Below are 18,569 nucleotides of genomic sequence, written 5' to 3'. Positions count from 1 at the left end.
GGGTAACGGCCGCTTTTGTTGGGAATAAAAGGTTAGCCGGAGATGCCAGAGAGCCTTAAAAGGTTTTGCGTGTTTGTGCCATGTTGCTGGCGAATTCTCAGAGTGGGCCGGCAGCAAGCCAGACAGGTGTCAAAACATTGCTTTGCACTCACAGTGCAACTTTACAGGCCTCACCTTACTCTCTTGCCTACGAAACAAACAGGCCTTATAAAATATGAAACAAAATGGACCTTGCAACAAGCTAAATAAACCTGTCATGCAAATGTTAACATTCAAACAAACAAATGACTGTCATGTTAGTACGGTAGGTTTAAGTCAATTAGAATTAGAATTCAACGCTGTGAAGCTGCATGGGCCAAGAAAAGTGCTAGTGACAACAAATACGCATACCGACATTTTCATAAAAGTGGATATAAAATGCAGATCAATAAATGATGTGCCACGTTTGCTTATATTGCTTGTGATTCAATTTGCATTTTTCTTTGATTTTTCAGTGAATAACATACATGAATATTGATGACAAAAAGCAGGCATCTATGAAAGTGTACCGTTTGGTGCTGATCCAAATTGGATTGCTTGGCTTTGGCAGAGCTCTCCACTCCACATACTACTCCAGAAAATGTGTTACGCTATCCTCCGTAGTTTGAGGCTGAAAGCTGCCACTGCGCTTTGGTTGTGTTTGATGGCAGTTTGCCGATCCTTGAGTCGGCTGGGGTTCTACTGAATAAGAAGCACAGTCCTAAACAGTCTTTATATGTGTCCTGAGATAACCTTTGTTGTGATTTGGTGCTTTAAAAATAAATTCCCACAGATGGGCTTCCCTGAAGGTAAAACCTTAGTGTCTGGCTCAGATTTGTTTTGATCTGCTCGGCACTAGACAAATGGCTGGAGGTGAGGTGGGAAGAAGAAGAAGTAGAAGAAGAAGAAGGGGATGATGAACAGGAAGAAGACTGCTATGCATGCATGACCACGGCCAGCTTTCAGGCCCATTATGTGTGGATGTGAGTGACACGGTGTTTAAACTGTGCCTGTGTAAACAAATGTTCACATTATGCATGGCCATGATGTTTACATGAAAAGTGCATGTAAATTGATGTGAAGGGACAAACAGATGGATACAATATGTATGATCACAAATGGAAAGATATTTTATGTAAATTGTAACAAAGGTGTTTACATTGTGTGCCTGTGAACGGACATAAAGGCAACAAAGTGACAAAAGTGGTCGTAAGAATGGGTAAAAGCTTCCATTTTCAATTATGTGTACCATACGGCTGCTTTTTGGCTCATTTCTGAGCATGATTGATACCTATGGTCAGAAAGGTGGCATTGTTGAGGCATTTTTGGTTTGTGGGCTTAATAATAGGAGAAACAATGTCAACAGGAACTCACTGTAGTCCATTTATGTGCATAAATAAAATTATGGAGAATGTAAGGATCGTAAAGGTAAAAATGATCCTCAAGCCAAAATTGTATGCTAAAAACTTGTGTATGTGTTCATATTTTATCTATTTTAAGGGGAGTACTCATTTATTTACATTGAATACATGTGTGGGGGCTTTAAAGGACAATAGTGGCATCTATGGCAGCCAAGATTAGTCAACTAGTTACGACTACATCAATGACCAAGACTGTCGACGGCTAATTTAATAGTCAACACATCGTTTATCGCCTTTTTTTTTTTGGACACTTTGGGTGACCATTTTTTCAAAATTATAAAGTGTGGGAGGTTGCATAGACAAACAATTTGATGAACAAATCTTTTGAACGGTTCTTTTTAATGAACTGATTCTAAAGATTCAGTTCACTTATAAAAACTGTCATGCCCATCGTTAGTTCTTCACATAATCAATCTGGTACTTCACTAGGCTGACCCGTTCGAGAAAGGCGGGGCTTGCTGTACAATACTTCGAGCTAATTGGACGATGCACATTTTGTTTTGACCAATCAAGGCAACGGATGAAAATCTCGCCTTCCGTATCGTCAAATTCAATAAGGAAACGGTGAGTAATTCTGCGAGAACATAATTAATTGCAACATCCATTCGTCTGTTAGGTTTGTTTGTTTCCCCCCGCCATCCGCGCTTATTGGTTTTCGTCCTGCCTAAACAACGCCTGATTGGTCCGATCGAAAAAAAGATCGGCTGCAAACGTATTAGCGGGAGCGGTACAAGATGTATTCTCCGGAGTTTGTGAACTCACAAATACCGCGAGAATTCATCTTGCTGGCAAGGTTAAAAACACTTGGCATTTATTGTGCTTTTCAAGGCCACAATAGATGCCATTCTATATTCGCAAGCACACTTCCCTAAGACAAAGTTATGTGATTCCCCCGCCCCCCTTTGTTTTATGTTTGACAGTAAACTTCATCTTGGAGAGGTGAAAATAATCCGCATTTGGGAACTATCATGAAAAGTGGTCTCCAAAACAAACACCACGACGCTGTGTGCGTGGAGCACGTTTACGCACCTGTCGTTGAGCAAGGCCAACAACTCGCCGGCGTGGTACAGGTCGTTGCGCGTCACCCGACTGAAGCGGAAGGCGTTCAGGTTGCAGAAGGTGACCGCGGGGAACTCCATGAGCGGCGCGGCCACCTCGTCCAGCTTGGTGATGTGCGGGTACTGGAAGTACAAGTGCACGCGGTCCACGCACACCAGCGCCAGCACGCCCACGGAGCCCAGGAAGAAGAGGATCCACAGGCTGCGCTTGACGCACATGCGCTCGTACGTGAACATGTGCGAGATGCCGTGCAGCGTGGAGCGGCTGGCGAACACCTCGATGGGGGCCGGTCGAGCGTAGTCCAGGTCCTCGGAGTCCGCTTTGAGATCCATGCTGGAGGCAAGCGTGGATCGATAGGGTTTGAAAATAAACAATCAACCAAATGAAGCCTACTTTGAGGACTGACTGGCTTGTGAACGTCAAGGTTCCGAATGTGCAAGTTCACGCCCTGTTCGGATCCTCTGGTTCCACGCTCAAGGAGTAAAAGTGTCAGCTGACTCACACATCAGTGACAAACGAAGCCGGTGCGGTGTGCACTTCTGCAAGTTACCTCGCCAAAACAAAAAAAAAAAAAAGAGAGGCGGTGTCGTCTCGTAACGATGCTCAAGAGTAATCCTGACACGTTCCGGAGATTTTAATAATGGATTCTGGAGGATTATTTTTTTTCTTTAATTATAATTATTTTTAGAGGAAAACCCAGTCCTGTTCTCGAAACAGCTGCATCATGACCAGCTGTCACAACGTCAGTTTCGGATCGGCTCGCTTTCTGGCATCCTTCAACCCCCCCCCCACCTCTCCGCCTTCCACAATGCAGCTAATCAGCCCGCTTTGAATGCGAAGATTCCCGGAGGAGGATGAGGAGGAGCGTGCACCTGGCAGGCTGCGGTGGTTGCTGCTGATGCTGCAGCTGGGAGAAAAAGACAGACAGCTGCAAGGAAACGGTCTTCTTCTTCCCAAGCGACCTCCGAGGCTGCTGTGACGACGCGGTCCGATCAATGGAAAGTGGCGGTGGGAAGCAGAGCGACTATAGGATTCTTCTTCCACTAGGTGACGACATCAGATGTTGTGTCATCCTCCGCTGCACACCCTAGTCACAAATTGGTCTAACCTATATTGAATAGAATACAATTTTGACAAGACATGAATAAACTAATGTAACTCAACCTCACTCGAGGGCATGCAGCGAGGGACCCCTAACTTGGGGGGGGGGTTTGTTGGAGGGCTCAGTGATGGAGGACTCAGTGTTTGTCATCATTCCAATAAATCAAAAAGGTTCCAGGTTTACGGCCCCACTATAATTGTTTATAATTAATCACTATATATTCGGGGCTGTCATTTATATTGTGTGTAATTCCGTTATCAGTCACCAGTTATAAAAACATGGAACCTGTTAAAACAATTCAGGAAGCAAAAGTATATTTGTTTGTTTTTTTTTGTATTGCAGCAATTAGCATTAGAATACAGCCAATCAATATTCACATTCCTGGTGAAAACACTGACAAAAAGAGCTTGTTGCAACATGGCCCTGATTGATCTCTTATACTCTGCTGCCACCTGCTGGCCGTTTATGTTGTTTTTTAATATAATAATAATAAGCCTGCGTCAAAGCCTTCTGTATGCTTTTGCATAAAAAAAAACGTGCAATCATTTTTTGGGGGAGTGAAAGACAAAGTATTAAACGTGTTTATACATTTTGGGTTTGAAGGAGTTAAATGCCTAAAGAGTCAAATGGACCAGTCCGAAAATGGTTCAGGTCCTTGGAGGAGTTATTTTGTGACCAGTGGAAGTTTTAAATCTAATCGAATGACAATGATATCTGGGGCCCCTCAAGGGTCAGTCCTTGGACCCGTTTTGTTCAGCCTTTATGGTGTCCTTAGGTCAAATTCTTCAGAATGGCAATATTGGCTATCATGGTTAGCACACAATTTTAATTTAAAGTACAATTTTCACATTGTTAGCCACTGTAAATCATGGAAACAGCACATTTTGTTTTTTGAGACTGATAATTATTTGTGAATTTGTTGAACAGGTTTAATTTTCTGAGAAAAAAAAATCACTCTTGACACACCCCGATCCATCACAGTCTCCGTTAGGATCATCTTTGAGAGACATCTGTTAAATGGGCCTTTGCTGACTTTAATCAGAAGGGAGGGGAATTCTCAAATTCAGCCTGATTATTATTATGTGTGTTTCCCGCAGTAATCAAATGGATGCCATTATATCTGGAATGAGTTAAGCGAATGCCACTGCCAGATCTGTCATCGGAGCCACATTTGCCAAAGAGGCAAGAGGAATTCACCCGTGAAATTGTTCATAATTCCATCCTTAATTGCCGTTCGCCACAGCATCAGCTGAAACAACGAGGCAGTCATCTGCACAGCCTGTTTCTTGTATTGATTAGCACTTGCCGAGAAGATAAGCAATGTTCTGTTGCTTAGGCGATGGCAATTCTGACTGAGCATGATGCGCCCGTGACACACGTTTGATGCCGCGGATGATACAGCATTTCACGCGAAGAGATGAAAAGGATGTCCAGTTTTCAAGTATGTTAAGTCATTCTTTTTTTCCTCTTTTTTTTTTTTATTATATTTTATACATCTGGATTGTTATTTATTTATTCATGCATTCATTTTTTATTTTCCATGTTAATTGCTTTTGATCACACTTTTATTCAAGCAGGTCCCTATTTTGCAAATCATACATAGAAAGCACAGCGGTTTGGGGGTAAAAACGGTTGTAATTTATTGGCACTTGTGCTACGAGGAAACGTACTTAATTCATTATAGAGTAAGGAAGAGGTGGTGTAAAAATAGAAACTCTTTTCCATGCAACACCACTCCATAAAGCAGCAAAGCTAGAGTAGCTCTGCTATTTTCTTTGCATTTGATTTCCGGGGGGAAATTCTCTTTGAAAAAGAACCTTTATATGAGACGTCCAAGATGGGTTTGAAACAAAATCCAGTTATTTATGATGTTCTTTTAGAAAATTCACCATTTTATTCCCAACTGATTTGATATGTATTGTATCAAAACTCTCACTAATGGTCAGGGAAAAAAAAGGTGGTGCCATGGCTCATGTGCTACGGTGGTCAATCTCCCAACCCAAAATTTTTGGGTTCGATCCTCAACCCTTGTGACCACGTACGTACAAGTGTCCTCAAGCAATAGGCCTTTACTGAACCCCCAGTTGCGCCTGATGTTGCGTCATCAGTAGGTAAAATGAGGAGACAGTAGCATTTTGAGTGCCTAAGGCAGAAAAGCGCTGTACAAGCGAAAACTCATTACCAATTCGGCCATGCCTGAAACTGAAGACATAGTCAAGTTTACAACGAACTCAGCACCCGCACATTCACCTATTCATGGATATTTTTTTCAATATTTTTAAACACTTCTTTTTTTTTATATTTTAATGAAAAACGCTCATTGGAGGTTTATTCCTGTTTTTTTCCTCAATATTTTTTTTTTGTAATGGCCGTCAATTATACGCAGATTTTCAAAGAAAAAAAGAGAAAGAAAAAAAAAACATTTTATTTATTTATTTTTATTTATTTATTTTTTTTAAAAAAGAAGAGCAATGATGATGTCAAATCGAATGAACAATACTGAGCTCTCCTAGAAAAAATAAATAAATAAATAAATAAAATAAAAAATGATACGCAGATTTTCGATATTAGCTCATATAGCGGGAGTCATCTGAAGATTCATCCTTGAAGTTTAAGGGGAAGTTAAACAAAAAAAAAAAAGAATGGGAGTTGATTTGCTTGGAGACACACCCCAAAACCTGCATTCCGCCACCTGTTGTCTTGGCATCTGTCCAGGAAGTGACCTCATCAGATAAGCGGGAGGATGACAGACAAGGTCTCCGCAGACAGCTGGTCGTTAGATCTGATAACGAGAATCTGCCCAGACAAATGCATGCTACCTCAGTGGGTGATGATCATTATCAGTCAAGGGCGCCTTTATTGACAGCCAAAGGATCCTTCAACGCAACGCCTCCCACTTTGTCCTCTACCTTGAGTGATATTTCACTTTGGCGCGCGCAATGCCACTTTCGGCAACCCCGCTATTACTGACGTGCATGCCAAGCTCTCTGAGGAATTGTCCCTTCTCCAAATAAATTGTGCAAAAGTTACACGGGCAGAAAACAGAGATTTTTACTTCGGCTATCAAGTGTGACAGGGGCTGCCTGCTCAGTGCTTGACGACGTGGCAGGCATTGGGCCAATCCATTATATTTTTACTGCAAGCTACTTTAGTATCAGTGGCTGCTCGTAGCAAATGAAGGACAAGGAGGCTGTCAAAGTAGTGCCGTCTCCCCATTACCAGTTGGGCTTATCTCAGAAGGAGCTTTTGTGCCGAAAAATAGGTTTTGTGACGACGCTGCTGCATTTCGCTCTACTGGTTGCAATTCTCGGGTTCCTCAAGGATTTGGTCTTTATGGACACGAGAATTCTATTAACTTTGACTGGTGTCCTGTTTGGGAAGTGGACTTTTCTTTTTTTTTAACTGAAAAAGTTTCACCTCGCGTTCAAAAGGCTTTTTCAGTTCTTCAAATTTTTTTGGTGTGTTGGATGGCCACTTGTTTTTGTTGCCAGATGAGTTATTCAAACCCCTGTATAAATGTTTTTTAATACTTTGTGTTTCACTCTTCACACTTTAAATGTTTTTTTTATGCTATAGCATACAGAAGGCTTTGATGCCGATTTTGAAACGAAGAGGTCACTTAAAGCAATAGTTATTACAAAAAAACGCCAGCAGGGGGCCACAGAGTATAAGAGATCAGCCAGGGCCATCTGGCAACAATTATTTTTGGGGGGGTTTGCCAGTGTTTTCAACAGGTTTGTGAATAATGATGAAACTTAGGTATATTCTAATGCTAAGTTCTGCAAAATGGAAAGAGATACAAATATACTTTTTTCCTGATGAAATAAGAGACTCTAATCTTTCTTTTGACAGGTTCCATGTTTTTATAGCAATAGAACAGAATATTCTGTGGACCTTGCAAAATCAGTCAAAACCGAGTTAAACAGCCGGGAGCGAAGGGGGTTGCTTAAGTTAAAATGGCTGGGAGTTAAGAGTCAACCCCCCCCCCCCCGCCCAAAAAAAATTATTGACAATATTATGTTCTATGCAGCCCCACTAGTCTAAATACAGTATTCTGGTTAATACTGTGTTAGTGGAATATGAGTTCAGCAGCAAAATCCAGTAGTTTTTTATCAACATCAGAAGGCGGCCATTTTGCCATTGCTGTCGCGTGAAAATGACATCACAGTTACTCAGGTCTCAGGCATCAACCAATCACAGCTCAGCTTTAGAAAACACGTGAGCTATGATTGCTCGTTGCCTGAGCCATGAGTAACTGTGATGTCATCTTCAGTCGACAGCAAGTGAGAAAATGGCCGCCCCCTGAGATGGATACAAAAATGGCCGGATTTTGCTTCAAAACTCATAAATATTCTACAAATGTAATACGAATCAGAATGTCATGTTCAGACTAGTGAGGTTACATAAAATATATTTTTGGCAAAAAATGTTTAAGCTTGACTTCCCCTTTAACTGTGTTGAGATAATAGTTGTGGTATATCTACAGTTTAAACAATTAATGTGCGCATTTCTAAACATTTTTAGGGAGTGGTTTGCACCAAGGCTATAGTACTTTTTCTGCTGCCTAGCATACCTACTGTTAGTAGTTATTGCCCCACCAGTGGTTCAAATAAAAGTGTACATGTGTTAACCAAATGTAATGTTTTCCCTTCTTGTGGAGCATTAACATATTTTGTTGTTCTGTTTGTCGGCGTTTGTCTAAATGTTACCCAGCTGAGGCGTACCCTCGAGCCTTTTAATGGCTTTTAAATTCATCTTAATTACTTATTTTCCATAACAGCTAATTAAATATTCTATTCACATAAAGGTCTCTCACCTCCAAACCCCCTCCCTGTCCTCTTCCATTCAATTGCTTTCTTTTGTTCTTTTTTTTTTGTTCTTGCAAAGAAAACCAAAGTAAATGGTATTGTGCCTCTGCATATTCCAGATACGAAAAAAAAACTGTGGAGCCAGTCTACAATATGAAATGAAAGGAATTAGCTCTCATTAATTAGGTAATTGAAAATGGAAGAGCTGTCAGTAACTTTTCAAAGCTGTCCATAAAAAGTGCTTTACAGGAAATACTTTCTACAAATTAGCTCAGACTGCTTTTTGACGTGAATTTGTCGAGAGCCATCTTTTTCTTTTTCTTTTTTTTGCTTTGACTTGCGAGCAAGAATTTTACCTACGAGTGCAAAATGGCGACAGTGAACTCACTAAGAAAAAGCAAATCATACTTAACGTTAGGAACTCACGGAGATAACATCATGTTCCACGAAACGACATTTATTTGCCTCTCAAAGCAGTTCGATTCTACATTAATTTTCTCCTTGCACTTGTAATGGAGACAGAAGTCATGCGTGACAGCAACATTCCACAGACCAGTGAAGCTGTCTGACTCGCAGCAGTACGATTGGCAGATTACATAATATTGTAGATATGGAAGGAAGACGCTTTCCAAAAGTAAGTCTTGTAGCTCCTGCTTGCTTCCAAACAATTCAAATAGCGCACTGACACCCCCTCAAAGGAGACATTTTAATATAAAATTGACTTTTCTGAGCACAAATAGTTTGCTTAAGCCACCAACTCGATCTTTTCTTCGTCTTCTGATTGAATACGGCACCTTAATGATGAAGTGCAACCTTCACAAATGAAAATGCAGTATTATCTTTATGAGTACTCACTTTTATAATAATTCCCTTTTTTTTTTTGCTATTTCTCAGCATACATTTGAATCATGTGTAGTCAAATTTGGCAATGCAATTTTGTTATTCGTGTCGAATTTATTCATACAGTAAAGCACATATGAGGCTGACGTCTCTAAAATGATAAATAAACATTTATGTATTTTAATTTTACAATGAATTCCCTTTGAAATGATGCATACAAATTCTCACAAATGCTCACAAATTTACATCAGTTTCAATGTTAGGCAGGTTGAAATACCTAATTTTGAAGAAGAAAAAAACACTTTTAAAGTTTTGGCACGTACATCCTTCAAAAAGATATTGACCCTAAACGTTTAGGAAGTGTTGAAAGACCACTGAAAGTTAATTCCAAAAGCATCATGTAAACAAAAACTACACGAGACCGTCGTGGCTGGTGACGAATGACCTTTACTGCATTTAAAAAATAAAGGATTTAGTTGTGGAATAATTGCGCATGTCTCTTCTCAAAGAGAATTAGCATTTTTCACTGTTTCACATGTTGATTGAATTAAACTGAAAACCACATTTTTCACTGCCACGCGTGCGGATTTAATTAAAATATATAACAATCCGCGCTGTCGTGAACATTTTGTGTCATCACATCACCCTAGATGCTCAAACAACCGGATTCTCACTCTATTGAAAGCAGCTAATTGATATAGTTATTTTCTCGCCTTGTCCCCCTGAGGAATAATTAAGATGACAGGTATAAAAGTGAGGTGAAATGAACTGAGCGACACAAGCTGCTTTACGCGCTATAATGAGTCTCTAACATACTGTACAACAGCATCAACATTTCATTTTGCACACAGTTCATTTAAAAAAAAAAGTGTCCTTTTTAATTTCTCTGCATCTTCTCAGCCTGGAATACCTAATGAGCGTTTGTAATTAAAATGTGATACTTTATGCAGACAGTGTGGCAACGTGGTTTTAATCGCTTCCACTTCTTCTAATTACTCAGAGAGAGAAGTTCACTGTTAAACATGGACAGTGGCAGTTCTGAATTACTTGGAGCAGCGGAGGTCACTGTGATGAAAAAGGTACGTTTCTGATTTGAGCATTATATGCACAGTCAATTCTGTAGAGTCAATTTTACTCTAAACAGAGTCTATTTGATCCCACTCTAAACAGAGTAAAATTTACACTTGGAAGAGAGTGAAAAAATTAAATAAAATATAAGTCACTCAAGGGGTGAGGAACAAACCCACTACTTCAGGTTGTTACTCCCTGAGCCACGCTGATCCTACTATATGTTATTTTATCGCTCGCGTCAGCTGGAATCTTTGTAACTGTCCTTTTGCATATAAGTAAACAGGAGGAGTGGCATAGCTCAGGTGGTAGAGCGGCTCCCAAGCTAAAGGTTGTGAGTTCATTCCTCAACCCTTGTGTAACCTTTTTTTGGGGGGGTTTTGTTGTTAAATAAACTAGTCAAATTTAGTCAAAATCTCTCCTTGCAAAATGTACTTAAAATTTCTGAGAAAGAAAAATAATAATTATCTCATGTACACTAAAAATACTTAGAATGTACTATTATTAATTTTATTTTATTTATTTATTTTTTATTTTAAAATTAATATTTTTAGTAAAATTTACTTTAATATTTTACTCTCTTCCAAGTGTAAATTTTACTCTGTTTAGAGTGGGACCAAATAGACTGTTAAAAAAAAATTATATATATATATATATATATATATATTCAACTTCTATTTTAAAATTGTATATATAACCTAAAGTGACACTATTTTTACCACTTTATGTTCTATGTCCTCTCTTGTCCGCAAACAGTGGTATGAGTCGTCAAGTTAGCTGGCGCTTACACTGCACTGCATTGTTTTGTCCGTTGCGAGTGTTGTTGTAAAACTCAATATATGTGTGCTGTATATAATGAAAATGTGTAAATTGACAACATCAAGCGGGTGACGCTGACTCCCTCGCTTGAAAGCTGGAAATGGGCATGTGCAGTGGAGTTATTTGCCACATCGCTTAAGAATCACCTACAGAGAGAGAGAGAGAGAGAGAGAGAGAGGGAGAGAGAGAGAGAAGAGAGAGAGAGAGAGAGAGGGAGAGAGAGAAAAGAGAGAGAGAGAGAGAGATTATGTTGGTGTTGGTCACATCGATTGCTTTCACTGTAGTTTGATTGCGATTCAATCAAGCCAACAAGCCAGTGGATCATTTTTCACACATATTTTCTGCACCGCAAAGATGGATGGATGATAGTTGTTAAACAGGAAGAATATTATGTATGGATGAAAAATAAATGGATAGATGGATGGATGGGGGGGGGGAAATGGCCCAAAACATCTCTTCAGTCAAAATACACTGCATGGATATTCCAAAAGATGGTGTTTTTAAGGCACGTTTCATTGGGGAACAAAAGCTTTTGTGAGGCTAAAGGTGTTTTATTTATTTTTTTATGACAAATTGATTTTATGCCAAACATATTTTTTATCTTTTGTGAAGCTAAATATTATATCATACATAATCTATCTATCTATCTATCTATCTATCTATCTATTTATTTAGTTGGCTAGCTAGCTAGCTAGCTAGCTAGCTATCGTCAGCCAGCTAGCTAGCTATCGTCAGCGTTGTTTTAACTCCATCTCTGTGTAAAAAAACAACATTTTCAAAAGTGTTATTTTAACTCTATTGTATTATTGTTGAATTAATACTGCTTTGCTTTGCTTTTGAGTGAAATGAAGCATGCTAATTTCATCTGAATTTCAGTCTCTCCGATTCTTCCAAATAAAGAACACTTTTTCTTTCACCTCTCCGGTTAAAATGATGAAACAGAGTGCAAACGCTTAGTTAATATTTACATCACAGCCCTCATGACTTGAAACTGACGAGCATGAGCAGATAAGCGTGGGAACACGAGGCCCTGGTGGCATTTCCACTGCGCAAAACATGCTCATTATTAGCAACAATCAGTTTGCATTACAGTAACATGCAGCAGAATTGTGCTGTCTGCACGTTAACAGACATTTAATTTACATCTTTTGTTGGAAAAGAAAGGAAAAAAACACAGCGTTAGGGTTAGGGTTAGTGGACAGAAGATTTTTCCATTGCTGCCCATGAACAAATGTCTTCCATAGGGCGGGAGTGGATGCTGACACCCCTTACCCTCCACCTGCCCCCTTTGCACGCCACTGAGGTAGGCACTCCAGAATCCCAACGATTTATATCCGAACAATTCAAAAAAAGTCAATTGCCCATAATGTGTCCCCTTTACAACAGTTGTAAAGTTTTTAGTGTCAAAAAGCGTGTGAGAACCGGCTCCGAAAAGATTTCTCCCACACTGCCTTGGAATGGCAGCTGGATTAACATCCTCCAAAGTAAAATGTGAATTAGCGCTCTTTAAAGACAAAAATGGTGCCAATAATCCCAACAGTAGGTTTCCGATCAGTGGAAAGCTCCCTAAAGTGTGTGTGTCGTTAACAGAAGACGCTTAATTAGACAGGAAGTCATTAAAAGTGAATGGATTTGGGATTACTTCCTTATCGGGCCATTATGGCGATATCCGGCCTGTGTGTTAATTGAGCGGGTCCCGAGATGGGGGAAGGGGGGGGATTAAACGCCGCGCCACTTCCTTGTCGACGAGGGACATCTTGTCCACGTATTGAGCCTCAACCGCTATCGCCGTGGCAACCTCCACTTACGCGAATGGTACGTTAACATCAAAGTCAGGGAGTGTTGGGGGGGGGGGGGATGTGTTAATTAAAGATGTGTGCATTTGATACCGCCTCCGCCTTGTTAATGAACGCCACATTTGCTTCCCATGAAAATGTCTTGCGCACACACACACACACACACACACGTTTGTCTTTGTATCTTAGTGGGGACATCTCATTGACATAATGCATTTCGTAACCCCTTAACCTAACCTTAACCATCACAACTAATTGCCTAACCTAAATTGTACTTTATATTATTATTATTATTATTATTATTATTATTATATTTTATAACAAAAACTAATATTTTAATTTATTTTTTGTATTTGCCAGAAAACACCACCTTTTGCCACTGCTCAGGTAACGGCCAATCAGGATTCGAAGCTCACCCGTTTTCTGAGTTTGGTCACGTGACGTTCGCGAGCTGAGCTAAGAACCAATCACGACTCAGAAAACAGATGAGCCGTGATTGGTTGTTACCTCGCATCGCCTGTGATGTCATTTCCAGAACACAGCAAGTGGCAAAATGGCCGCCACATGATATGGATCAAAATAGGTGGATTCTGCTGCTTAATTTGTTTACCACAAACACAATATTAATCATAATGCTGTGTTTAGAATAGTGATTATGCCTAGAACATGTTATTGTAAAGAACATTTGGGGGTTGGCTCCCCTTGAAAAACAAAAAACAAATAAATAATTAAATTAAATATTATAGGGGTGAGAAAAGTAGAGTGGTAGCTCACTTTACTAGCGCTGACAAAAGCTACACTAGTTTCTGCATTTGCAAAGTGAAATTTCAACCAGCATGATAAATGGATTTTAGAGAAACTGACTTTTTTTTTTTATCGCTTGTGAATTTTGATGGACGATTCAAAATGGTACATTTCGTGTTATCTCTCAAGTATTCGTGATATAGAATCAACACACTTGTTTTTCTTGACAGTATTCGCACTTTATAGACATCGGTAGCAATGAAGACATCATCAAGCATTGCTACCTCAATCTTGTAAAAAATGTGTAATATGTATGAATTTTTTATTTTTTTTTATTTTATTATTATTATTATTATTTTATTTTATCCCATACAGGTGAAACCACGAAAACATGTTTGCGCAAATATTTTTCTCCTTTCCCGGCTTTACTTCAAAGAGCCGCGTGACTCGTGTCATGATTTCGATCCAGTCTACGTGTCATTCCTCATTTTTTCTGCGTTAGCGAGTATGATAACGCACTGTGGGACAGTCAACAGGTGCATAGCTGGACACGCTCACGTGCGCGCGCCCACACATCTCCATGCAAAAAAAAAAAATTGAAAGGTTGCGCTGAAGTATAAAAGAAGCAGAAAAACGTCTCCTCAGAAACGTTGGTGACGCTTCGCAGACATGCTGAGGTTTTTGGTCTTGACAACTCTGGCAGCCCTGGGTGAGAGACCGACAACACGCGCACGCACACACTATGGAAATGTTCATTATTGATCCTCTTTCTGGCCATCAAGCTGCATTCTGTCAACTTGTCAGTCATTTTAAGCGTAGTCATGCTAAAAGAAGTGCAGTGCATATTATCTCTCTTTTTCTCCTCTCTCTCTCTCTCTCTCTCGCTGTCTTTCTCTGTTTCGGTTCATTAGAATAAAACATAAATGTCTCCCGTGTTATCTTCCTCCAACAGTGCTGGCTGAGCTGGAACCCCAGCCCAGGTACCTGGAGGACAGTGTGGAGAGGGTGGTGGGAGGCGAGGTGGTCCGGCCAAACTCCTGGCCCTGGCAGGTATTGTAAATGCGGCCTAAAATGACATCATGGGATGGAACGGGCAGATCGTGCAGGTGAGGCTTGTTTACACGTGTGTTGTGTTCCCTTCCCGTTAGATCTCTCTTCAGTACCAATCTGGCTCCAGATTCCACCACACGTGTGGGGGTACCCTGATTGAGAGAGGTTGGGTCATGACTGCTGCTCACTGCGTGGACAGGTATCAGGATGATTTTATGACGTTTTGGTATTTTTGAAAACGTGATTCTCCTGATCAGGAAAACAATTAGTGCTGCTACTCTCACTGTGTCTATCCCCCACCCCCCCCACCCCCCCCCCTATTTTACTCTTCTAGAATTACTGTTTTAAAACACACAAACCACTTAACTGTGATTCATTATTTTTTTTATATTTTTACCATAATTTTTTTTTGATTGGTATTTTTAATTAATTATTTTATATTTTACTTACTTCAGTAAAAAAAAAAATATATATATATATATATATATATATATATATATATACACAATAACACAAGACCAATTTCCTGGTTCTGTTTGCCTAAATGCAGTTAATGGAGCACAATTAGTTCTATTAACTCATTCACTGCCGTTGACGGCTATAGACGTCAAAAATTCCTTTGAACTATTTCTATTAGTTTAACATTTTTTTCCACTTTTGTTAACAAGAGTATGAAAACCTTGGAGGAAAAAATGTATTGTACATTTCAAAAAAATATAAAATTTGTGATTAATCGTGAGTTAACTAGTGAAGTCATGTGATTAATTATGATTAAAAAATGTAATCGCCTGACGCCCCTAATTTTTAATAATCTTTTATTTATTTATTTTTTTAAAGAACAAAAGATTTTTTTAAATTAAGAGCATCATGCGTGTAAATTTTTTCATAATTAATCGCATAAATAAATAAATTTAAAAAAGAAAATTGAAAACAATGACATCATTATTATAATTGTTTTATGCATTTGATTAAGCTGTTTTTTTATTATTTATTTTATTTATATATTAATTACATATTTATTTTTCAGTTGCATTAATGAAATATAAAACACGCATTTAAAAGCGAGAACAAAAGCATCATCTGGTGGGTCGGGGCCCATTTCTGGAGCAGAGTCGCTTTTGCCCTAAACCTGGAACTATTTTTAAACGGTGACCGAATTTGAGCGTTTTGCTGTCTTATCGATTTCCTCAATGTATTTGTTTCTCTTCAGCCGTAGGACGTGGCGTGTGGTTCTGGGCGAGCACGACCTGAACAGCAACAGCGGCAGGGAGCAGGTCATGAGTGTCAGCCGCGTTTACATCCACCCAAGATGGAATTCCAACAATGTGGCCGCTGGGTGAGGACACACATATAATGTATATATATATATATATATATATATATATATATATATATATAATTTTATTTGATTTATTTATTTATTTTCTCACACAGCTACGACATCGCCCTGCTGCGCCTATCTGCCGAGGCCTCCCTCAACTCTTACGTGCAGTTGGGCTCTCTGCCCCCTTCCGGACAGATCCTGCCCCACAACAACCGCTGCTACATCACCGGATGGGGACTCACCTCCAGTAAGTTTGTTGTCCGTCCACTCACTTCTTGGTGCTTTCGCGCCCGTGCTCATTGATGTTGTCTACAGCTGGCGGCAGCCTGTCCCCGCAACTCAAACAGGCCTACCTTCCCCTGGTGGGTCACAAGACCTGCACCAGCTCCAGCTGGTGGGGTAGCAGCATCAAGACCACCATGGTGTGTGCCGGAGGTGCTTCCGAGTCTGGATGCAACGTGAGTGCCCTTTGAGGGAAAAGAGTAAATCGTCACATAGAATGTATATCTAGCTTTAGCGTATTAGCAATGCTAGCAATGCTACGCTGTGAACAAGTCCATATTAGCCACGGCTACTATGCTGGGAGCATTATGTTAATACAACTCTAAATGTTATACTATTTTTTGGAATCTATATCTACATTCGAAAATCAGAATTTTGATGACTTACTTCTGATGTGTGTCGCTGTCTTTGTTGCACCATTTCAGGGCGACTCTGGCGGCCCTCTCAACTGCCTGGTGAACGGAACATACTACGTGCACGGCATCGCCAGCTTCGTGTCCGGCTATGGATGCAACGCGCCCAGGAAACCCACCGTCTTCACCCGCGTTTCCGCCTACAACGAATGGATGGACTCGGTGGGTGACATCACTGACTAAATATTAGGGGTGTTAGAAAAAAAAACGATTCGGCAATATATCGCGATATTACAGCGCGCAATTCTTGAATCGATTCGATATGCGGCCGAATCGATTTTTAAACATACATTTTTTATGGGAATATTCAACAAAACGTTTTACTTAGGGTTAGGATTCACACATTAAGCATGGAAGAATGTTATATTAATGGAACATTAAGCCTTAATATTTGATTTCAGTGCTGTTCAGACATGAAACTGACTGCAACCCGTTTGGTAAATGCAGTGGCTCATTTAAAGCCTGAATTTTCAGATAAATAAATACATTTTCATACAAATCTTACAGTGTGCATGTACAAGTTTACTGATTAGTATTTTCTAAATTTGAGTAAAAAAAAAAAAAAAAAGAATCGCATTAGTCAATTTTTTAGATTTGTATCGGGATTAATCGGAATCGAATCGAATCGTGACCTATGAATCGTGATACGAATCGACTTGCCAGGTTTAGGCAATTCTCACCCCTAATAAATATGGTTGACAATATTTCTCTTTTCTTGTTCACAGATCATGATGTAAAGTAATACAGCAGTTCGAGAAGCAAAACACAGATCGTTGTTTGTTTAGTCCATCATCAGTCCACCGTTGTTGAACCTTTCAAAATAAAGCGCATCTACATAACTTTGAGTGATGGCTTCTTTCAAACAACATCAACATTCTCTCACTTTTTCTCCTAAAATAAATTATTTTCTTTTCCTTTTTTTAATGCAAATCCTGTTTGACCAACTATTGCATCCCGAAATCCTTCACTTTCAATGAAATGATCTAAGAACATTTCACTTACTACAAAGGATGCATCTTTGCACCACTCGGCTTGTCCCGGTTCCGGCCTCAAAGCGTTCAACAAGATGGCTGATTCCAAAAAACTGTTTGTTGTTCTAGTTCATCACGATATATTTTGACCTCTAGCAAACCTTCCTTCATTATTAGGGGTGGCAAAATTAGTGTGTTCATTTTGAATTAATTTAATGTTCCTATAACGCAACTAATTTTTTAAACGTGCGATTAATGACCGTCCCTTACTTTGAAAGCCTGTACTAGGAAAATTCCAGTCGCAACGCAGCATAAAAGTCCACGTCAAAATTTTGCAGTAATAAATTTAATGATAATATATTTGTGGAGACTGGGGTCAAGTTGTACTGTACCTGCACAATTTCACAAGTTACTTCATGTTAAAGATTAGATAGCTCTTAATATAAAAAGAAAAATGCACTTTGCTGTCACTGTCTTACAAATGCAATTATGCCATCTAGTGGCAGATAAATCACCTCAACACAAATCAATATCACACTCGTTTTTTTACAGTACAGTACATCTTTTTAATTATAACTCAAATTTTATGAATTATTATGAAATTGCTGTATCAATATCTAAATGATGCAGCCATATTTCTATTAGTTTAAAAAAATCGACTTTGTTAACAAGAGTATGAAAACTTAGAGCAAAAATATTTTACTGTACATTTTATTGCACATTTAGCACAAATATAAAATTTGCAATTAATCGTGAGTTAACTATTGAAGTTATGCAATTAATTAGGATAAAAACTTTTGATCGCCTGCCACTCCTATTTATTTATTTTTTTTACAAATAAAGGTATATGTCAT

At 39.3% G+C, this 18,569-nt stretch overlaps 2 protein-coding genes across 5 annotated transcripts in view; one reads left to right on the top strand and one right to left on the bottom strand.

The window, feature by feature from the left end:
• asic1b (acid-sensing (proton-gated) ion channel 1b) overlaps nt 1-3,320 on the bottom strand; it is a 163,684-nt gene extending 160,364 nt beyond the window's left edge. For both annotated transcript variants that reach the window (XM_077572709.1, XM_077572710.1), the window contains exon 1: nt 2,469-3,320. In XM_077572709.1, the coding sequence (XP_077428835.1) occupies nt 2,469-2,830 (362 nt within the window). In that variant the 5' untranslated portion in view covers nt 2,831-3,320. The remainder of the gene's footprint in view (nt 1-2,468) is intronic.
• An 85-nt stretch (nt 3,321-3,405) lies between these two features.
• Nucleotides 3,406-17,583, top strand: LOC144056185 (elastase-1-like). Of its 3 annotated transcripts, none has more exons than XM_077572716.1 (8): nt 3,406-3,545; nt 10,249-10,327; nt 14,628-14,725; nt 14,824-14,924; nt 15,936-16,061; nt 16,160-16,296; nt 16,365-16,507; nt 16,757-16,927. In XM_077572716.1, the coding sequence occupies exons 4-8, from the start codon at nt 14,899-14,901 to the stop codon at nt 16,925-16,927; spliced, it is 603 nt and encodes a 200-aa protein (XP_077428842.1). In that variant the 5' UTR covers nt 3,406-3,545; nt 10,249-10,327; nt 14,628-14,725; nt 14,824-14,898. The 3 variants fall into 3 exon arrangements, with proteins under 3 accessions (XP_077428842.1, XP_077428840.1, XP_077428841.1); XM_077572715.1 differs by lacking the exons at nt 3,406-3,545; nt 10,249-10,327 and adding exons at nt 13,431-14,384; nt 17,470-17,583 and having other exon boundaries at nt 16,757-16,906; XM_077572714.1 differs by lacking the exons at nt 3,406-3,545; nt 10,249-10,327 and adding an exon at nt 13,424-14,384.
• Nucleotides 17,584-18,569: the final 986 nt, after the last annotated feature.

The sequence above is a fragment of the Vanacampus margaritifer genome, chromosome 8, assembly GCF_051991255.1.
Source record: "Vanacampus margaritifer isolate UIUO_Vmar chromosome 8, RoL_Vmar_1.0, whole genome shotgun sequence".
NCBI classification, from domain to species: domain Eukaryota; kingdom Metazoa; phylum Chordata; class Actinopteri; order Syngnathiformes; family Syngnathidae; genus Vanacampus; species Vanacampus margaritifer.
Note: the sequence above shows the minus strand (reverse complement) of the source record. Positions and strands in the feature narration are given on the sequence as shown.